This window comes from Schistosoma mansoni, chromosome 4 (assembly GCF_000237925.1).
Source record: "Schistosoma mansoni strain Puerto Rico chromosome 4, complete genome".
Taxonomy (NCBI): Eukaryota; Metazoa; Platyhelminthes; class Trematoda; order Strigeidida; family Schistosomatidae; genus Schistosoma; species Schistosoma mansoni.
The window spans coordinates 21,115,077-21,136,266 of record NC_031498.1 but is presented as its reverse complement, the minus strand read 5'-3'; the positions used below and the strand labels follow the sequence as shown (position 1 = coordinate 21,136,266).

General features: G+C 34.9%; 1 protein-coding gene across 1 annotated transcript; it reads left to right on the top strand.

Annotated features, from left to right (window-relative positions):
- Nucleotides 1-346: 346 nt before the first annotated feature.
- Nucleotides 347-20,842, top strand: Smp_130880 (putative histone H2A; the record flags this gene model as incomplete). Its single annotated transcript, XM_018797172.1, has 3 exons — nt 347-383; nt 16,243-16,718; nt 20,657-20,842. 3 exons carry the CDS (start codon nt 347-349, stop codon nt 20,840-20,842), a joined length of 699 nt encoding a protein of 232 aa, XP_018652240.1.
- Nucleotides 20,843-21,190: the final 348 nt, after the last annotated feature.

Genomic DNA, 21,190 nt, shown 5'->3' with positions numbered 1-21,190 from the left:
TAGATACACGATTCAAGACCAAATATAGAGAGCCAGTGTATAGGATAGACGTTGCTTTATGCAATACAATTAGAAGCAGTGTAAAGTCAGTAAGTTCATAGTGGAAATTAATAATACGAAGGACAGTCAGCAAGCTGGGTGTCTTTCAGTCCACACCCAGCGGTCAGTCACATCTGACTTTCACTAGCTACATATATCATACATACTGTAGTCTCACTGCAAAAAATTCTAGTAGTTTTGTTTTTATCTATTTATATCACCTCTATTATTTGTCTTTGTAGCCACGATTCCTTATAAATTTGTTTGGCTATTATATACATGCAGCGTGAATTGCGTTTATTCAACAATGACATTACATTGGATGTTTATTGGTCGTCAATCTTGTAAGTAATTTTTCTGAAATAATAGGTATCAATAATTTGTTAATCGTTTAAATTCACCTTAATATATATATACATTGATCTTTTGGTGTTTAGCCCACTGATTAGTCAGTTAGTCATAAGCAACATAAAACCAGACACATATGCATCGATTCAAGTTGTCACACCATATTAGCAAAGTGAAATGACAAAATAAATCCCAGAATAGTAGAAGTAGTAACAGTATCAGTGATACTTGAATAGATTAGGTATCGGAATTATGATTCAAGAAGGAAGAATGAACTCACAGAATAAAAAAGGTGTACGATAATTTTTAGATTCAAGGTCTAAGGGAAAACAAAAAGTGGACGCATCTTCTACTTGCTACTAATTCCCGGCTACGCTACTCAACGTTTCCAACATTTGGTTAGGATAATGGTGAGGACACCAACTAGGCAGTCTACACCTACCTGCACAGCTTTTTACAACAACTATTGATTTCGTGGACTGACCCTACGCCCTGGGTTGACCTTTCTGTCTTCCTCACGACCTACTTGTACATCATCGAACGTCATGTACCGAGGTAGGTGCCAGTTGGATATATGTAACACTTGTCTCAACCACTAAGGGTTAGATAAACGTGAGATTAGCTGTGTTCAATTATCAACTAATGTAAATATCTCAGTTCTACAAGAAGTCGGTCACAGCTCGAATAGCTCAGTGGTAATGCTTTGGATGGTAAAACTGGATGATTCGGGCTCAAATGCAAGAGAGAGCATATATTTCCTCAAGATCAAATGTACACCTTGCTGACGAGTGCCAACCAGTATGAACCTAGGTTCAAAGTTTCCTGATGACTAACTCCAACTATCTAAATAGGTAAAATAACAACTATATTTTTGTGGAATCGCAATGAATAGAAAATAGTATTTCTGACGTTTCGTCACATGGCGTAACTCACTTCAGTGCAAATCAATAACCGAAATTGTTTGGGACGAGTTCGCGTTTCACGGAAAGGCTCTCTAATGTAGAACGCATCCCAATCGACTTAACTTAATCTGTAGGAACAGTTTCGTGTAGAAGTGAACGGAAACTTATCTTTTATTCCAACTAGATCGTTTCTTAGTGTTGGTTGTCTTATAGAAGTCTTTGATTTTGTAAGTTTTCAAGATCCGTTGCATTTTTTGGTTTCATCTTGACGTTAAAATCACAGTACCAATCCAAGATCTTTCATTAAACGTGTTATCTGAAGAAGGATAGTTTTGTCTCGATGTTTTTAATAGTATTCTTAGGAGAATTCTTAAATCATAGGGTTTTTATATTCTATTTTTCCTTCAGCTTGTCTTTTTCCGAATTACTTTTCTCTTCTGAAAAAGATTCAGAGCTAGGTAAACTTTTGCAATGAATGAATGTACAGGGTTAAAATCAATATACCGATTTGAATGTGTCGGTTATCGGTACATGGTTAAATTTAGACTCCCATTAGAATTTCTTTTAACTAAACAGTCTAAGAAAGGTGGTTCACCATGTTTATCTTCCTTTTCGAAAGTGAGGTGTTTATCTGTTTGTAGAAATTTCTAAGGGGAGTTTTTTTAATAATGACGAATATCTCGTCTATATATCTGAGCCAGATGGGTGGTATGATGGTACTGGCAAAAATAAGCAACTCAATATGGGACATAAATAAATTAGCAACAAGCGGAGATCCTGTGACTACTGTGTTCGTTCGTTTGAGAGTGAATGATTTTAATTCAAGCATAGTTTGAAGGATTTCATGATGGAACTAGTGCTTAATGAACATCTGCTAGACAGAGTATTAATATTCTTTAGTGAACCATTATTGAAGTCTAGACACTGACAAATCGGAACGCTAGTGCATAAAGACACAAAATCATAACTTATCATTGTTTCGCCCTTGTTGACGGATAACTCCAAGATCTTTGATTTAAATTCGTATGAATCCTTTACGACGTTAATCATGTTATGTTGAATTGGCTCCAGTATACTGTTTTGATATTTAAATAAAGCATATGTGGGGATTCCAGTCAGAAGTTCACCTTACTTTCAACCACTTAAAGGTTTTTGAACATGGTCCCGTCAGACCTATTATGATTTTGACTCTACTAAAAATATTCAGTTTTTCCTTTGTACCATCTAAACTTGTGTTAACTTTATTTCGGTTGTTTGTTTGATTAAAGAAGTTAGTTACGTTGTGTGACGAAACGTCAGAAATACAATTTTCTACTCATTGAGATGTAACAAATATATATTTATTGCTAACCTTCTACCAAATGCTCAATTTATTTGAAACTATCAAGTCCAATCTTGGCATTGATACCTACTTATTAGGTTAAGTTTGATATTCTTGGATGGTTGTTCTTACTTTTTTGTTTTTCCTCTTTTTTAGTGCCTCTATGTTATATTGTATGTTTATTGTGATATTGAAATTGTAGCTTGTAGAGAGGTTGTTTACTTCGAAGCTACATAATGGGATGATTTGGACTAGGCAACTATTGAATACCAGGAAGTGGTAGATAGCTGTTTTGCTTCTGTTTGGAATTCGTCGGAAGTTGCAAATCCAAGATCTTGGACAGCTTTAACTTCTTAGGCCTACAAATCTGACGCAGAACATACTATGTATGAGCCACTAAGATGGATGTATTGTAGCGCGATTACTAAACAGTATCACCGTTGAGCTACGTTGTCAATCCTGAAGTTTTTAATCTCTACACATTAATTCTTTTAATTAGAGTTTTGAGAAACCATCTCGAATCTAGTTGCTCTTTAAAACATTATTAAGGTGATATTTCCCGATTTAAAGTTATCGCCCTCTCAGCGAAACCTGAATTCGATCATATTTTCGATTGCAAATGTTATACTATTGAGAAGTGCTAGACTAGGACAAAACACCTATTCAGTCCTCCTGAGTGTTTAATAATTCTGCAGCTGATATTAACTTTAAAGGGAAGCTAACTTTTAATTTTGTCATTAATTAGCTAACTATATCTAAGCCTTAAATCGTTTTTACCCTTCATTTATATTTTTACTCTTTGCAATGTTGCTGTTGTGAGTTCGATCGTTTTAAATTGTGGGGTAATTACTGATTGCAATAATGAGTAAAATAAATTCAGATTTTTAGGGACTGCATGCAAACTTAATTGATGCTTTCTTTACTGATAACTGTTTTTATACTTAATTGGTTGAGTTTTTTGTGTGTGTATATCTTCATTATACACGTATCTATAGTGGCTGGAGGGTTGATCATACTCTTCTCATGTTTTACCTTTGAAATAGATGTAAAAAACATTTGATAAGTTATAAATTATTTCCATCTGGATCTGTTATCATCAATTGCGAAAGTGTTAGAAACTAGTTGAAACAGTGAACGATTGTGTTTCATTCCAAATGCAAAACTTCTCAATTGTATACTGAATCCGAAAACTTTAAGCTTTATTATAGGCATGATATCTTATTCATTTACTACTTAATATTAGTAGTCAAGACTACAAATCAAGGAAAAGGAAGGAATTAGTCTAAAGTTTTTTTCAAAATTTCATATTAACTAAGGTTAAATTGAAGGCTAGTTTCAACTTTTCTATCAATAATGTAAGTTAGTTTGTTGTGAAGATGATTTTTCAACTAACTGATAGTATCATGAACAAAAGAAAGTCTACTTGATTTAACACTTTAACAAGATAATTATTGTATACACTCTTAAACGGTAGGATCATCATTTTCATTGTTTTCTGTGAGTTGATGATTCAAGGTCGTATATAGTCAATTGATATAACTTTAAACAAGAACATCGATTGAAGAAAAAAGAAGTAACTAGGCGAAACCATTAGTAGAAATATTAATGTGTGAAAACGAAAAACAATCAGTACAAATTAATATGAACTATTTCTCTGACAGTTTAGTGTCATATGCACCATACCGATGAAATATGCAGCTATTCATAGTGTGTAGATTGTTGTTTTAATTAAATCTAGTGTTAATTACAAACTTTAATTGTTTTACTCTTTGTTGATACTAAAGACTTCAACTAATCTGTCTCTATTTGACTATGTGCACTCTGACCGGAGTGGATATCTGGATTCAGTAGTTCAGTGGGTAATACGTCAGTGTTTAAAGCAAAAGGTATTGAGTTTAAGATACAGTGTGAACATTGACCCTAGGATGTATGTGCGTCCAGCTGACGAGTCTCGACGAGGACGAAATAGGTGTTGTGGATACCACTGCTAGACACTGTTCAACTTGAGTAAAGACGACTGTATTAATTACGAATAGAATCAAAATCCACCTGTTAACCTACCGTTCATAATTGGAAAAATGAAGTAGAATTGTATGAACTAAATGTGTAGATCTTCCAAATTCCTAATTATATCTTACAATTAATATATATTGCTACTGAATAACTTTATGAAATTCATCGACCTATGCTGACAGTCAATAGGTATCGAGGTTTGTTATCGGTTTCATTGATAATTCTTTTGATATAAGCGTACTGCAGTGATTTTCCAGTGAATCACGTTATTTGACGTAGTTTTCGTTATAACATAAATGTGGCTCTTCGCTTTAAAAATACAGCCTTTACTGATCTCCGAAGATCTCTGAGAGTTTTCCACTCAAGATTTTCATAGTTTGAGAGAGATCGAATTATTGATTAACTAAGGATTTTACATTGACGATTGCTTATCAAGGATCCAATATAAGTGTCATACATTTTCAACGAGAATGAAGATCGTTGACAGATCTGATAAAATATAATTACTTCACTTATCATACTTTGACACGCTTAACTGATATTATGAACAAAGATCTAATTAATTTAAGTGTCAGTGAATTATGATATTGATTTCTTTTTATTCAATCATTAATGACATTAAACACATTTAAAGAGGTAGTCATGTTGGTTGTAGACGGTTAATTTTATGTTTATACAGCTAATATATACAAATCTAACTGTTGATCAATGTAAACCATATAGAAATTAGTGTATTCAGATATTAATTTTCGACTTATTTTCGATATCAAATAAATCCTCATCTAACTGTTTTCGTATTCTTTCTTGCGTTCTCTGATTCACGATTTTCAAGTAGTAAGTACCAAGAGTTTGTCCTGGAGTTGAACTTTTACCGGGAGATTCACTTGTTGACTTAGAATACGCCGACGACATAGTTTTACTCGGTGAAGACGCTGACAAAATGCAGAGTCTTCTGACTGTTATGTATTTGACCTAGGCTGTAGCCAATTGTTATGACTTGATAAAGGTCGTCGCTGATTCGTTATGACCTTACGTATTTAACAAGGACGTAATTCGCGCAAATTATCCACCAATAGAATACGACTTCTACGACCTTCACACTGTGACAATGACGTTCGATTAGTATGAGTAATCTAGCGTCCTTATTGGTCCTTATCCGCCTAACCCGTCCACTTGAGTCCAAAACACCAATAGCAGCTGCTGTAATGCGAATCGTTTATTTCAAACATACTTTGTCTATGTACCAAACAGGCAGACCACACCATAAAATAGAAAATAATATTTGTACAAAATCAAGCCAAACGTGGCTGGAAGCGTGGGAGACAGTACTCAATAAACCGAGTATAATTTAGGAACAATAAATCATATAGTAATAATCAGTAGGTCAAAATGAAGCTAGTAATAAGATGAATATAGACATAGATAATCCAGTTACTGAATAGTTATACCATAGGAATATAAAAAGATTAATAGTCTAATAAGAGGTCCCGTAAGTTATCAGTACTTACTTTTTTCCTAGTATGTAACACTGACCACTATAAGCAACTATGCAGGCATGTTCGGGATGCGATTCTCTCCCTCGAAGTGTAAATGTTACTTCAGGATTGGGTTGCATCGACACCTGAACTAATGATAGGGAGTGAAGTAGTTGAGCGTGTTGACAGCTTCACTTATCTTGGGAGTCTCATCAGCCCTTGTGGTCTGGTGTGTGACGAAATCTCAGCACGGATACAGGAGGCTCGTCTAGCTTTCGCCAACTTGCGCCATTTATGGCGTAGGCGAGATATCCGTCTAGCAACAAAAGGACGGGTTTACTGTGCAGCAGTCCGTTCCGTCCTACTTTACGGCAGTGAAACATGGCCGATAAGAGTAGAGGATATTCGTAGGCTACTAGTATTCGATCATAGGTGTCTTTGACGCATTGCTCGTATATCCTGGGACCACCGAGTCAGCAATGCAGTTGTTAGGAAACGAGTACTAGGTAAGGATGGCAAATCGATTGATGAAGTAGTGAAACTTCATCAGTTGAGATGGCTGGGACACGTGTTACGTATGTCCAACCACCGACTACCCCGTCGTGCAATGTTTTATGGTGTAGGAGTAGATTGGAAGAAAGCTAAGGGCGGCCAGACCAAAACATAGCATAAATCCATGAATTCGCTGACAAGTGGACTGGGCCATGTTGGTAGGTGTAGACTACCTTGTTGGGATTCGCGAGATGATAGCAATCGATGGTTAGAGACCTTGAATGACATGGCTCAAAATCGTTTGCAATGGCGAAGGTGCATACACTCTTTGTGTTCTACCAAATTCTAATCTTCTGAATTCTTCATGTCCGTATCCTTTTTCTCTTTCCAAATTTATTTCACTATATTATACTCCTTCAATCCCTTATCTTTCACATAATACTTATACTCTTACTACTTCTACCACTATGGGATTCGAATCGACAACTGCATCTCTGTGCTAATGTGGTATGGCAACTCGAACTGATGTACGTACGTACGAAGTTCTTCGTTGTAACTGACTGAGAGTTTGTCCAGAGACAAATTCCGTAGTAATGTATTCTAGATTTTACACCTTCCTGACCTCTATAACCAAGCAGAGATATTTCTTCAAGGGTTCTTAAACTATGCATCTTAACATAACCTTACCAGTTGGACCAGAACTGAATTGCGCATATCAAATTTGCAATAAACAAACGGTCATTGGAGACTGTGAAACCAATAAGGATATGGTGGCCACCGAAGCTTCAATTAATTTGTTGTGTTGTTACGACAACAACTTTACATCATTCATATATGGTTATGGAAAGAAGTTGTACAACGGCAAAATAATGATTATAATATCCATCTTTTCTAAGTATCCGGGATCAACTGTCATAACTCTGACTAATGCCTTTTCACTTAAACATTAGAATCAATTATCCGACGACTGATCAAGAATCGGACATAGGACAACATATTCCATAACAAATACCAAAAGAATAGGGAAACATATATTAGCAAACACAAATCTGTCTATTTTTGTTCAATGGTCAATCTCTGTTCATTTTCATGAAACGGATTAACTTGAAATAAAACGATTATAGAATACTTAACAAGTCGGTCTGAGTATTACTTCTCTTTCTTAAATTATCGGTTAGACTAACGTACAAAGATGAATCAAAAGGATTTCAAATTGCGACTTTCAGATCATCGCTATTGTTCCAAAAACTAAATACACTATCGAATTTATGCTTGCTAATTTTAACGGAAATGTGATAATAATGTAAGGTGCTGATTCATGAAACAATATTATGCTATCAGGGTAGAAGAACTTTAATTAGTTAGGCTTCGGGTAAGTTGATACAAAATCATTAGGGCCACGTGAGTATGGTCAAAGATTATCTTCGAACTTATGGAGGATCACATGAAATGGTGCCTTTCAGTTATATAAATAACTATGTTTGTCACTGTTGTTTTGACGTGGAATACCGTAAACCTTTGAATCACCCTGAATAATCCATATTATATAAACATGGTGCACAAATTTTAAGTTGTTTGCAATTACTCTTTCTATTAAAACCCAATCATTTTCACACCCTATTTTCTGATTTGATAAAAAGACGACTTCGCTGCCTCAGGTTAATCTGTATACTTTAGTTTTATCAATTTACCCTGTTATTTGTTAGTTTTCGGTTATCTGTCTTTTATTTCACGATTATCAAGGTATATTATTTGAATGGAAGTAAGAAGTCATGTTATGTAATCATATTCTATGTTATACCAGTCTTAATGTAAAGATAAATTCTAGGTAAAATAATGCACTAATTTCTGTGGGTTGTGAATGTTGTAAAAACAGTCAAATGACTTAGCGGGAGGGAAGGTTTAAGTGATTAAACTACAGAGATCACAGCTTCACAGTTTTATATGAGCATATAGTTAGTTATCCAAATGATTGGATTCAACTGTTGCTAGCATATTTTGTCCAATTTGCCATACAACATCAGGATAACGAGATGAAATCACCAAAACGAATGCTTGCTATAGTGCAACCTGAAAAGTATAAGCCATACTGTGAAGCGAGCAACTCATAATCTTTGCATTATTCGTTTTAATTGTCGTGGTTTTTGTCAGGGCGATCATTATAACAGAGCTCTAAAACTAAAACCGGTCGTTTTATTGGAAGATCACTCTTCGAATCTTCGACGTAGTGTTCTAATCCACAGGGAAATGGAATAACTTTAAGTCATGCTATGGTAACTAAAGTATGTTTTCTCACCATTTTTTTCCACAGGATCCTTGAGTCCATATGCACTACGTGCTTCGAATCAACTTCCTAGCTCTTCTACGTAGATCACTCACAACCGACAACCCGTTTTATGCTTTTAATATTTGCTTTTACTCCTTCACTTTTGTGTGGAAATTACTTCACCACGTGAATTGTATGAGCAGATCATATGAAAAATCACCATTTGAGCATCACAATCTGAATCAATTAATTAACTGACATATGCACATTATCATTAGGTTTTCGACAAAACCGATTTCTACTCAATTTTAGACTTCGTGTTCAGCATAGGTGGTTGGGCTAGTATTAAAAAGGGTACATTACTAATTAAATCCAGTCGTGGAGCATAATGAGACTTTATTTGTTCTCACTGTACTCGGACGTTCGGGAGGTATAATTTGCCGATGACTCATCTCTATCTTTGATGCTAAATGATAATAATTTGCATTTCTGAATCAAAACGAGTCACTTATAAATTATAAATACTCATATTATTTATTTATTTATTTAAACACATAAATATTGGTACAATGAAGCACCAGATACATATGCGCCTCACAAAGCTCATTTGATTTGTGTGAGGACTGTGATACTGCCCAGGTGCCCAGACTGAATCAGGTGGTTTCCTTAGGGGGTCACACCCCGAGCCTATGACCTAAAGGTCTGGTCCATAAGGCAGTGGAACATCGTAAGGAGATGCAGTCCCATGGTAGTCGGTGACCAACGATTGGTTCATACGCCATTTGTTCCTTCAGGATACTGGAGCCCATGTTCATCATTGGTTTGGAATGAGGGTTTTCCAACTCCCCTAGGTGGACCATCCGTGTCCATCAACCCGGTAAAAGCGCCGGACATTCGCTTCTCGTCCTCTCAATTTCGTAAACAACAGTTATGCCACGAGAAGTCAGTGAGTAGGACTTCCCTGACAGAGGCTATATATTCGCGTGGCCATGTGAGAGCATTTGGAGAGGGAGATCTGACTCTCCCCACTCTCGGCCGTACCAGGGCATTTGGGTGCAAAAGCCGGCGACACCCGGTATTCCCAGCCGGTCACCCATGCAAGTACTGACTGTTAGGAGTGTATAGAGGTTTAGACCTATTCAGTGATTATTTTTCTTATAAATGAAACAGGTTTTAAAGTTGTAGTGTAGTGAACAAGAAGACAAGTGGGGACAATCGAATGTACTTGACACGAAAATCACAGACTATCTCAGTAAAATCTGACAAGCACACAGTAAACAGTTAATTTGCAGACTATCAATCAATTGTCTCAATCTCGACCATTCCTTCTGCAAATATCAGTCCATCTTCTCTGATTTCATTGTTCATGCATTTTGATCCTAATTGTGTTCCGTTCCGGGTTTTTCCTTATCAGTTTTTTACTGAAATACATTCAATGCTTGACCATCGTCATATACTACTTATGTGAATATATGTAGCCCACACCACAGTAGCACTAATTTCCTTCAAATTTATCATAAAAGCACATTGAATTCATAAGTCGGTCCAAGCTAGATCACCATTGAAAACCTGGAAGCACTGGACAATCGTTTCGTTTTAGTATAGAACTCCTCAGCAGTGCGCATCCACGATCCGCACATGGGACTCGAACGCAAGATCGTTGGTCTTGTGCACGACTGCTTAACCTCTAGACAACTTAGTTGGCATCCAACGGTGTTAACCTTCAACCCATGAATCCAACTATTAAAATTACTACAATCTTTATTACGATTATTGACTCAAATTGCCTTGATTAGTTTAACATTTTCGTATAAATATTCATATATACTAAAGTAAGGCCTGGTGACGATCTAATTGAAGACAATTGTTCGCTCACATGTGTTGTTGTAAAAGCATTCATCATACAATTTATTTTGTAGTATACATAATCGTAGTTTTCACAATTAAACCTATATACATGATGAATTGGCTAGACAGTTGATTCTTATTTCCTGTTCAGACATGCTTATATATAAATATATACTTGAATTTACACATAGATATTGTTTGATCGGTTTATCTACCTGACATATAGCCTTGTTTACAGTATATATTTTTCTTTAGAATTAAGTTAAGTCTAGTTAACTGGCTACCTAACTCATGTTGTCTTTCTTTGGTGAGGCAGAAGTTGACGTTATTCATGTTGGTATCAAACTTTGTAAATCATTTGTAAAATTAAAATACTTATTCGGTTTTTGACAGATAATTTACTTCACTTTATGGTACTGCGTCAGTGTTTTACTAGTTATGGTGGACTGGTATAGATTTTCGCTTTGTTTTTCTTTAATAGTTGTGTAATATAACATTTGAAATTCGTGAACATATGCAGGAGTTGGTACTATTACATTATGAATATCTTTGAAGGTTTTAATTTCATTTAGTATTGTTTGTCTGACCAGTTGCAGTCCTAACACATCGGTGGGAAGAATCAAACAAACAATACTTAATGAAATTAAACTTCACCCCATCGCACAAGCAAGTGGCTATCAGGGCTCAGTGGCTGAGTGGATAATGCAATGGCGTTTGAAGCGAAAAGGTGCTTGGTTCGAGTCCCAGAGTGAACATCAACTCTGAGATGCAGGTACATCCAGTTGACGAGTCCCAAATAGGACGAAACGCGCGTCCTGGATTCCACTGCTAGCCACTATCCATCTCTTCTTACCATGTTTGAAGGTTTTGTTCATTTTCTTAAAAAATGTTTTGCGTAAATCTTAAGTTGTTAAGTATAATTTCATTACTACTTATTTTCTCTGTTTCCTTCCTTCGAATAAAACTACATTTTCTGCATTTTGATGTATTCTTTCCTATTGCGTTGGTGGACATTAATCTAATATTTACTTTTCTTTGTTATGGATTTTGTGTGATTTTGTTATGATTGAGTCGTTAACCTGAACTTCTTTAATCTGTATCTCGGGAAGATAAAGCACCAATCGAAATTCTGATTTATTCTCTTCGAGTCCGAGTATGTTAGTTCGTCTACTGGTTGATTATTTAACTCGATCAATAAGGCTAACACGAGTAACTCTCAACACTGTTGAGATAATCTTGACTGTTATTGGTACTACTACTAGCAATACTACAAGCAAGTTTTAATTACTAGATTTCAGGCACCTGGTAATCTATCTTAAACACATTAATTTTTATATCTGAGATGTAAGACTGAGGCGCACTCCGAATAAGAAATCCTACTTTATACAAAATCATTCGATAGGTGGCAGATAACGTAGAAAATGGTACACAATTAATTAACAATGATTGAAGAATAATTAAACCTATAGCAGCGTTTGATAAGTCCAACAAAAGCTCACAATACAGGAAGTATCGAAATACTATAATCCAATAAGCTAATAATTGTACGATAAAAATGTAAACGATAGTGGTTCATTAAATAGTTCGGAAAATTATAACATCCCCTGTATTTGCTTCGTCACAACAAATTTCCCCTCTGAAATGAAGAGGATTTGTATCTCAGACGAGTGATTTTGATGGAGTTTTATTGTATGAACTAAGTAGTTTAGTTGTGTAATTTTCATCCAACTTCTAGATAATATTATCAGCACAAAATTCAGATAGAAGTGTTGTGTCAACCAAAAAAGACGCTATACTGAATTTCATGGAAATAACGTTGTCTAGAAAGTCAATGAAAACTTTACAATTAAGTCATCCGACTCAAAGAATTCGACTCTCCTGGAACCCGTTGTGTTGTTATACTGCGACAACCTTGATCTATGATTGTTCGTATCAGCTCCTACATTGTTTTCAACTGTGACTGTGTACGCACATATGAATAATACAGATCTCTCAATGAAAATAAACTTTCTCTAAATTACCAATACATCATATTGGTCATCATCCTGTTAATTCTTATGTACCACTTAACCTTTAACGTAAACGATAAATAAATTACGTTTCTGAAAGCTACTTGGAAAGGATATTATTTGTTCCTATATATATATATATATATATATATATATATATATATATATATATATATATATATTCTATGGCTGATCTATCTTATAACACCAATCGACTTAACCAAAATGGGAAATTTCGTCAAAAGGATGATGTCCTTCAATTCCTTTTTAAAAATCGTGCAAATATTCAACAATCGCTATTTAGTTGAAAGCCGTTGGTATAGTTCAGTTCTACTGAAAACGTTACATCAACTCGGATGACATTTTCATTTGAAAAGATAAAACGCTTACGGTGATATGTGAAGGTTCTGTGTTTGATTTCCGATTGGGTCGTAGATGTGGACTATGCATAATCGTTCACAATGACAGATTCATCCACTCTTTATCCCCTTCTAGATTTCGAATTCCAGTATTCCTTCATCTATACCTTTCCCACTTTGTATTTTCGAACTACATTTCCAATATTCAATATTTCTCATTACCATTGCTATTACATTACCTATATATGTTTTGCAATTTATTTTGTTATGCTAATATGGTTTGTCATCTTTGACCGACCCACATCTTTGCCAAGGACTACATTGATGATGAATGATGACTGGCTAACTGCTAGGGAAATCTATATGAAAATGGAACAGTTGTCCAGTGCTTTCTAACTTTCAGTAATTGTCTAACTAAAACCAGTTCCTGATTTAAATAAACTCTAAAATTCAACAATCTCTATAAACCCCCCTTATTTCAACATTTTCTTTGAAACAAGTTGAAATAAGCTAATTGTTTTTTTATAGGTATCGATACCAAGATTGAACTTGAAAGTTTCAAATAAATTGAGCATTGGTTAAAAAGTTTATAATATATCTTTTGTGAAATCGCAATGAGTAGAAAATAGTATTTCTGACGTTTCGTCACATAACGTAACTCACTTCTTCAGAGCAAATCAATAACCGAAATAAAATTAACACAAGTTTGAATGGTACAAAGGAAAAAGGAAGGATATTTCTAGTACAATCAGAGTTATAATTAGGTCTGAACATGTCAATATCAAGTTATTTTTAGTCAAGGTGTTTTTGTGTGATATATCACTGCGTTAATTTGTGTATCATAAGTGGAAATGTATAGGTAAAAAGTGTATACATTTGTAATATGAAGTGGAGTGGGATTGAAATTGAGTATGTGGGTGTGCAGATTGTGTGGAAAATAGATAAGGTCAAATGTTGTTAACTGGATAAACAGTTCAGGTTAGATGAATGGTCAGGTCTTCGTTTCTATTGAGGGGAGAGGGATTTAGCATCAGATGAAACGTTTCGATTACTCGCCTCTCTTCATAGTTGGGATATTTTTATTATGAATTTGGTTATTGTTGAAAACAGCATGTACTACTATTGCTGATTTAACTTATAAATTTCACAATTTCACAGTATTATTAGGGGGTGATTTTGTGTAAATTACTTGTTGTTTGGGACGAGTGGATGTTTCACGGGAAGGCTCTCTAATGTAGAACACATCACAATCGACCTAACTTAATCTGCAGAAACAATTTTGTGTAGAAGAATAACTTGACATTAATATATTCACATCTATTATGATTTTGATTGTACTATATTGTTTCCTTTTTTCTATTCGAACTTGTGTTGATTTGATTCGGTTATGTTGTGTATTTACTCTGAAGAAGTAGCTTACATTAAGTCACGAAATGTTTTTTCCTGTTGTTTTTGATTATGTTTAAACGATCGACGTAAACATAACTGGGAAATTTACCTAAAACAAATCAATAATACATTATTTTGCCATGAATTTATTCAATAATCATTATTAATTGATTTGAGAACAATTGACCTTTTATTGAGTTTGAGTGAAAGAATTTCACTTTTTAACATTAGTAACATATAGAGAAAATATTTTAAGATGAAGTATATAGTTTAGTGAATTGACGATCGACACTTCAAAAGTTTACATTTATTCATTGTGATTTCTATATAATGCATGATTGAATTCTTAAAGCAATTTTTATTAATGATTGAAAATAACTTTCAAAAGTAACTCACAATCAATAAGAGTTACTTGTCATTTATGCGAATAAAGAAAAGATTCCAACGTTTTAATTAATCACATTTATTGAGGGTCTCTGAGCTTGAATTCTGTTTATTTGCTTAGAATAGTCAGTTTTTTATATCCAAATATACGCGATATAGTTGTGTCGATCAGTGATGAACAGTGTTATCGACTCTAATTAATGTTGTTCAGTTCAAATTATCATAACTGATGTTAAGTCAACGACAGGAAATTGAAAAGATTAAATAGCAAATGAGGCAAAAACACTCATAGTATCAGTAATTGTAAAAGAATGAACGAAGTCCTGGGATAAAATTTACCAATTAATATTACAGTTCATAATCTCAGGGAGCATAGATGATAAGTCTACTAAATAAATGCTCGATCTGATTTCCTTGCCTCTCCTAATAACAATAGGCTAAATATACACGACAACTTGAACACGATAGAAAAGGCGCGAAATACGAAAAGAACGTTTTATTCCAGTGTTAGTGTATGCACAGAAAAACTTGGGTATTTGTGGTGTTACACACGACCTTGAGTTTCTTGGTTTCTGGAACCATGCTAAATATTGTAGCGGTATAGTTGAATATCCAATCAGAAACATGATATGTAACTTCACTTTATAGATGTTTCTGAGATATTTTCTTTCAACACTGGTTGGGTAAAATGTTTCCAAGCATTTCCTGTGACCCTATGGATTTTTCCGAGGAATAATTTTGGACTCCCCAACAAAAGGTAGAGATTAAATGCAACTGTGATCGATTTTGAACAATGTTACAGTTGTGCGGACTGATTGTTAATTTTATTTCAAAACTGATAGTAGATACAAACTACGGGATTAGGAACCGGTTGATAACCGCTCTCTGATGTAAACCATAACATTCAACAGTATTCACAATTCCTCTATACTGATAGATCCGATTAATCGATTTCTGCATAAAAATTTACCCAATCACTACTGTGGTCTAAGGTCAAAAGTATAGACACAGTCAACAAAAATACAAAAACATATGGAGATTATAAATTCAACCGAAACAACTAGCCACAAACAAGGTTTACAACAAATAAATTCATTTCTACTCAAAGCAGGTGTTGATAGTGTTGTTGTTGTTGTTGTTGTCTAGAATAACAGTGAAAACTTTCCAACTCTACCTAAATGTATTGAACTGAACTTACATATCATAGAGTATAGACTTTTTGCTATACTAACCAACGAGTTGTTACTAACCATTGGTAAGTTACTATTCTTTTTTTCCCAATCAACTATTATTTATCTAAACAAAATGTTTACCCGCCTCCATCTTGGGTAATAAACCCCCTTTCTGTTGATTTAGTTATATGTTTTGTTGTTATTTCGTTTCTTTTTTCATTATAGCCCTTGAACAAACATTGAAACATAGTATACCTGGTTGTTTAATATTAATGGATTTATTTTTAAACAGTATTCCATTATATATATGTCATGCATTCTATCCTGTTATTGTACATCTAATCTATTTGGCTGTTGTAACATTAAGCCTATATTTAGCATATACAATTGGTCATCTGGATAAAACTATACCGTTTCCTTCAAATCCAACTGTACTTATTGGTGGACATGCATTGTTACCAAATGGTTATCAAGATTTTTCAAATATATCACGTATATTCATCATTTTATTAGGAGCTATCTTTATTGGTATTATGATTCATTGTATTCTATTAACACTAGTGATCACTAGAGATTTTCTTGCAAGTTTATGTCATCAAAGTACCAATATATGGTATGATTCTAATGATGATATAGCATATTTAATGGATAACAGTACAACGACATTAGATCCTATAAGTCGACAATCATCATCAGCTGGTGTACACAATTGAAATGAAATACTAAAATGATATCATCAACTGAAAATAGAAATTTCATGGGAATTAACTGAGGTTTGTATATTAATCAACAAGACTACACTGCTATACGATGCTCCTCTATCACTGCTGTTACTTGTCTATGTTAGTGAATTGATAATTTTAAGCTGATTAAATCTATCCACTTATTCTACATATTAAGTTTAATCACACAACAATAAGATTGTGCACAAAAAGAAATCAAAAAACTCCAACGTAAATCTTAATTAGTCTTCTTTTCGAGTACATTTTATCATTTGTGATAGGTTGTTTTTTATTTATTGTAAAACAATAAAACAGGATCAACCCCCCTACCCCCCACTAATACATTTTATCATCCTTTCGTTATCCTTCTTGTATTTTATTGGTTTATTTTAAATTAAGAACTATTTGAACATTGAACCAAATATTTATCAATGTGATATTTCCGTATATCTGATCCATTCATTCATTCTGATGTAGGTTTCTTCTCTGAGCTTAATGGTTTGGTCGTGGAGCTTTCATCGTTCTTTTGAACGACATCATCAGCACAAACTTCGGGTAGAAGTGAAGTGTTTGAATTTCTCCACATATGATTCACGGCTTGTCCTGTGCACCTCGATGTTGATTGGTTCTTATTGACTTTAAATCTGTCATTGTTTATTTCACTTCACTTCTACCCGAAGTTTGTGCTGATGATGTCGTTCAGAAGAACGATGAAAGCTCTACGACCAAACCATCCAGCTCAGAGAACAAACCTACATCAAAATCACCCCACCTGAGCTACAAATCTTCTCTACCATCTCAAATTCATTCATTCGCTTATTCATCTATACTTGATAAGATTTTATTATTCCAATGAAACATTGACTAATGTACAGTTATTTGTCAAAAAAAATTGTTTATATATATTTTTTAAGAGAACAAGTATCTATGACAGATGGTATTTTATGTTGTTGATTTGTTCTTTTCAATAAACCATTTCTGTTACATTTAAATTATGCGTGTATAAATGAATGATTTTACTGTATTTGTGTATATATGTATATGTCTGTTGATTTGTGTAGTATTTCTTTTTTACAGTTTTAGCTATTACATGTATGACTATTATGTTATGGATTGAAATGTGATCGAGTATAGTTTAGTATTGCCGTTGTACAAATTTGTGGAACTGATGATTACCATAATACATAATTCATTACAGCGATATACTTTAGTACTAGTTTGCATTAATGGCTGAACTAATGATGAGGAGTGCAATAGTTAAACATACCGACCACTTTACCCATCTTGGAAGTCTCAACAGCCCCCCGATGAGTTGGTGTCTGATGAAATCTCAACATAAATTCAAAAAGTCCTGTTGGCTTTTACCATAATACACCACTTGTGGTGTACTCATGCTATTCGTCTATCAACTAAAGGACGAATACACTATACAGAAGTTCTCTCAGTTTTTTATGGCTGTGAAGTCTGGCCCCTAAAAATATGGAATATTTGTAGCTCACTAAGAATCGGTCATAGGTGTCTGCAGAGCATCGCTCACATATTTTAAGACCATCGAGTTAGCGATTCTGCGGCTGAACACAGAATAAGAAGTAAAGATGGTCAACTGACTGACAAGAAGGTGAATTTTTATTGGCTGAGACAGTCAGGACATATACTACGTATGCCCACCCGCCGATAACATCGACGGGAGACGATGACCAGAATAAGAATACGCTGTAAAAAAAACCTAGGGGCAGCCAACCTAAGAGATGCATCAGTCCATGAAGACACTGAATATTGGATTAAACCATGTATGTAGGTAGGTGCAGACTACCTGGTTATCGTAACAAATGGTTAGAGACTAGATTAAATCGACTCAGAATCGTCCTCAATGACTCAGGTCCATCCACTCTCCGTCTTCGTTTCAACCCTATATTTCTAAATTTCTCGTAATCCTTTTATTTTACTAATGCGTATCTTCTTAAATCGTATTTGCGATACCTAATTTTTCTATCAGTAGTACTGCTGCTGTTCTTACGACTGTGAGATTTGCGTTAGGATGTCCATCTCGCAGAGCTAGTGGGATGTGACAAATTGAACTGATGCTCACACATCCCGAGTCCTACATTGTATTTGACTGACTAATTTATGGGTTGTCCAATAAATACTCGAACCGAACTATTAAGCCTTTTGGCGAAACTGTGGGATATTTCTTCAGAAACGTTGAAGTGCATTTTCGGAGATAACGTACCGAGAAAATAGCTAGTTTCAATTTAATCTAAATTTTCAATGAACACTGGATAGATGATGACGTAAATACATGATATCTGTTGATTTCTTATATTGAAAAGGCATAAAACGTTTGATCTTTAATGCTTTTTGATGACTGATTTACTGTCAAAATTAGGTTTGCTGACAAGTACAAAAAACAACAGTAAAGTAGTCAGAATACTGGTGACAAGAATAAAAGTCTAGATGTTACTGGAAACTTTCATGTACCACGAATACCTGGATGGTTACCTTGTTAAGGGACCGAGTGATATTTTTTAATAATAATAGAGTGTTCTTAGACAATTTATAATAGCAGCTATAAATTAGAAATGAAAACTACACTAGGATGAACAATAAATGTGTTATTTTAAGTAAAAACAAATATTGTGGAGTGTTACAACGGAATAAATACTGCAGAGATTGTTACTGGTTTATCGAATTATTATTATTGTTTTGTTGCATAATTACTATCACGATTCGTCCTTGAACGATTCAGATGAACGCTATAACTTGATGGATTAATCCAGTGTATTTATCTTCCCAACGTAGTCCATATCAGACTGTTATGACAGAACGGATATCGTAAAAGTTGGAACTGATTTTTCGAATTATCATTGATTTAAAATGTTGTATGACTCCTCAGCAGTGCGCATCCACGATCCTGCACTACTGAGGAGTCACACAATAGGACGAAACGGCCGTCCAGTGCTTCCAGGTTTTCCATGGTGATCTAGCTTCAATTGACTCATGATTTCAACTATAAAATCGTATATTTGTTTAGACTATATAGGTAATGTAAAAAATTAAACATGTATAAATTATGTTAATTTTCAATACGCTTCACTTTTGAATTGATTATGTTTTATGGTTATGACTTGTAAAGTACAAATTGTTTACCTTCCAGAGATGTTTTTTTGTTCACACCATACTGATTTTGAATAATAATTGAAATATAATATACATAGTTTCTTTTATTATCTTGAAGAGAGCACCAATCTTCGTTCTTGTTCTCTTTGATTGAAATATTTGTATTTTGAGTAGATAATCGGTTTGAACAAGTTAGCGGCTCATTGATATTGGGTTAAAATCTCAATGTGAAAATCAACACTAAATTTCATGCACAATTATTTATTATTTAAACACATAAATATTAGTACAAAGGTGCACCAGATACATATGCGCCACATAAATCCCATTTAGTTTGCGTGAGGGCTGTGATACTTTCCGGGTGCCCAAACCGAAACAGGTGGTTTCCTTAGGGGGCCACACCCCGAGCCTTTGACCTAAAGGTCTGACCCACAAGGCAGTGGAGCATCATGAGAAGATGCAGTCTCATGGTAACCGGTGACCAACAATAGGTTCGTACACCATTTGTTCCCTCAGGATCCTGGAGTCCATGTGCACCATTGGTTTGGAATGAGGGTTTTCCAACTCCCCTAGGTGGACCCTCCGTGCCCACCAACCCAGTTAAAGCTCCGGACATTCGCTGTTTGTCCTCTTAATTTCGTAAACAACAGTTATGCCACGAGAAGGCAGTGAGTAGGACTTCCCTGACAGAGGCTATATATTCGCGTGGCCATGTGAGAGCATTTGGAGAGGGAGATCTGACTCTCCCCACTCTCGGCCGTACCAGGGCATTTGGGGTACACGTTTCTTTGCTTGTTAAGATAATGAGCGGACGCGGTAAAGGTGGCAAGGCTAAGACAAAGTCAGCGCGCGCCGACCTTCAGTTCCCTGTTGGTCGTGTACATCGCCTTCTACGTAAGGGCAATTACGCTGAGCGAGTTGGTGCTGGTGCTCCAGTTTATCTGGCTGCGGTTCTCGAATACCTGGCTGCTGAAGTTTTGGAGTAAGCTGGTAATGCTGCACGTGACAACAAGAAGACTCGTATCATTCCGAGACATTTACAGTTGGCCATCCGCAACGTTGAGGAGTTGAACAAACTTCTTGTTGGAGTCCAATCACGCAGGGAGATGTGCTTCCAAACACTGTATTTCAGGTAGTTAATTAGTCTCAGATAAAACAAAACCCACGTTCTATATTCCATTGATAAATAAATGGAAATAAAGGATGATTAAAATATATTTAGCCACTTCGAACCATTTAACAAACTTTAAAAAGCAACACAATTGTCGATGTTACTTATTAAATTCCGAATCACAATAATGATTAATACTAACAGAACGTCGATAATATCTGCA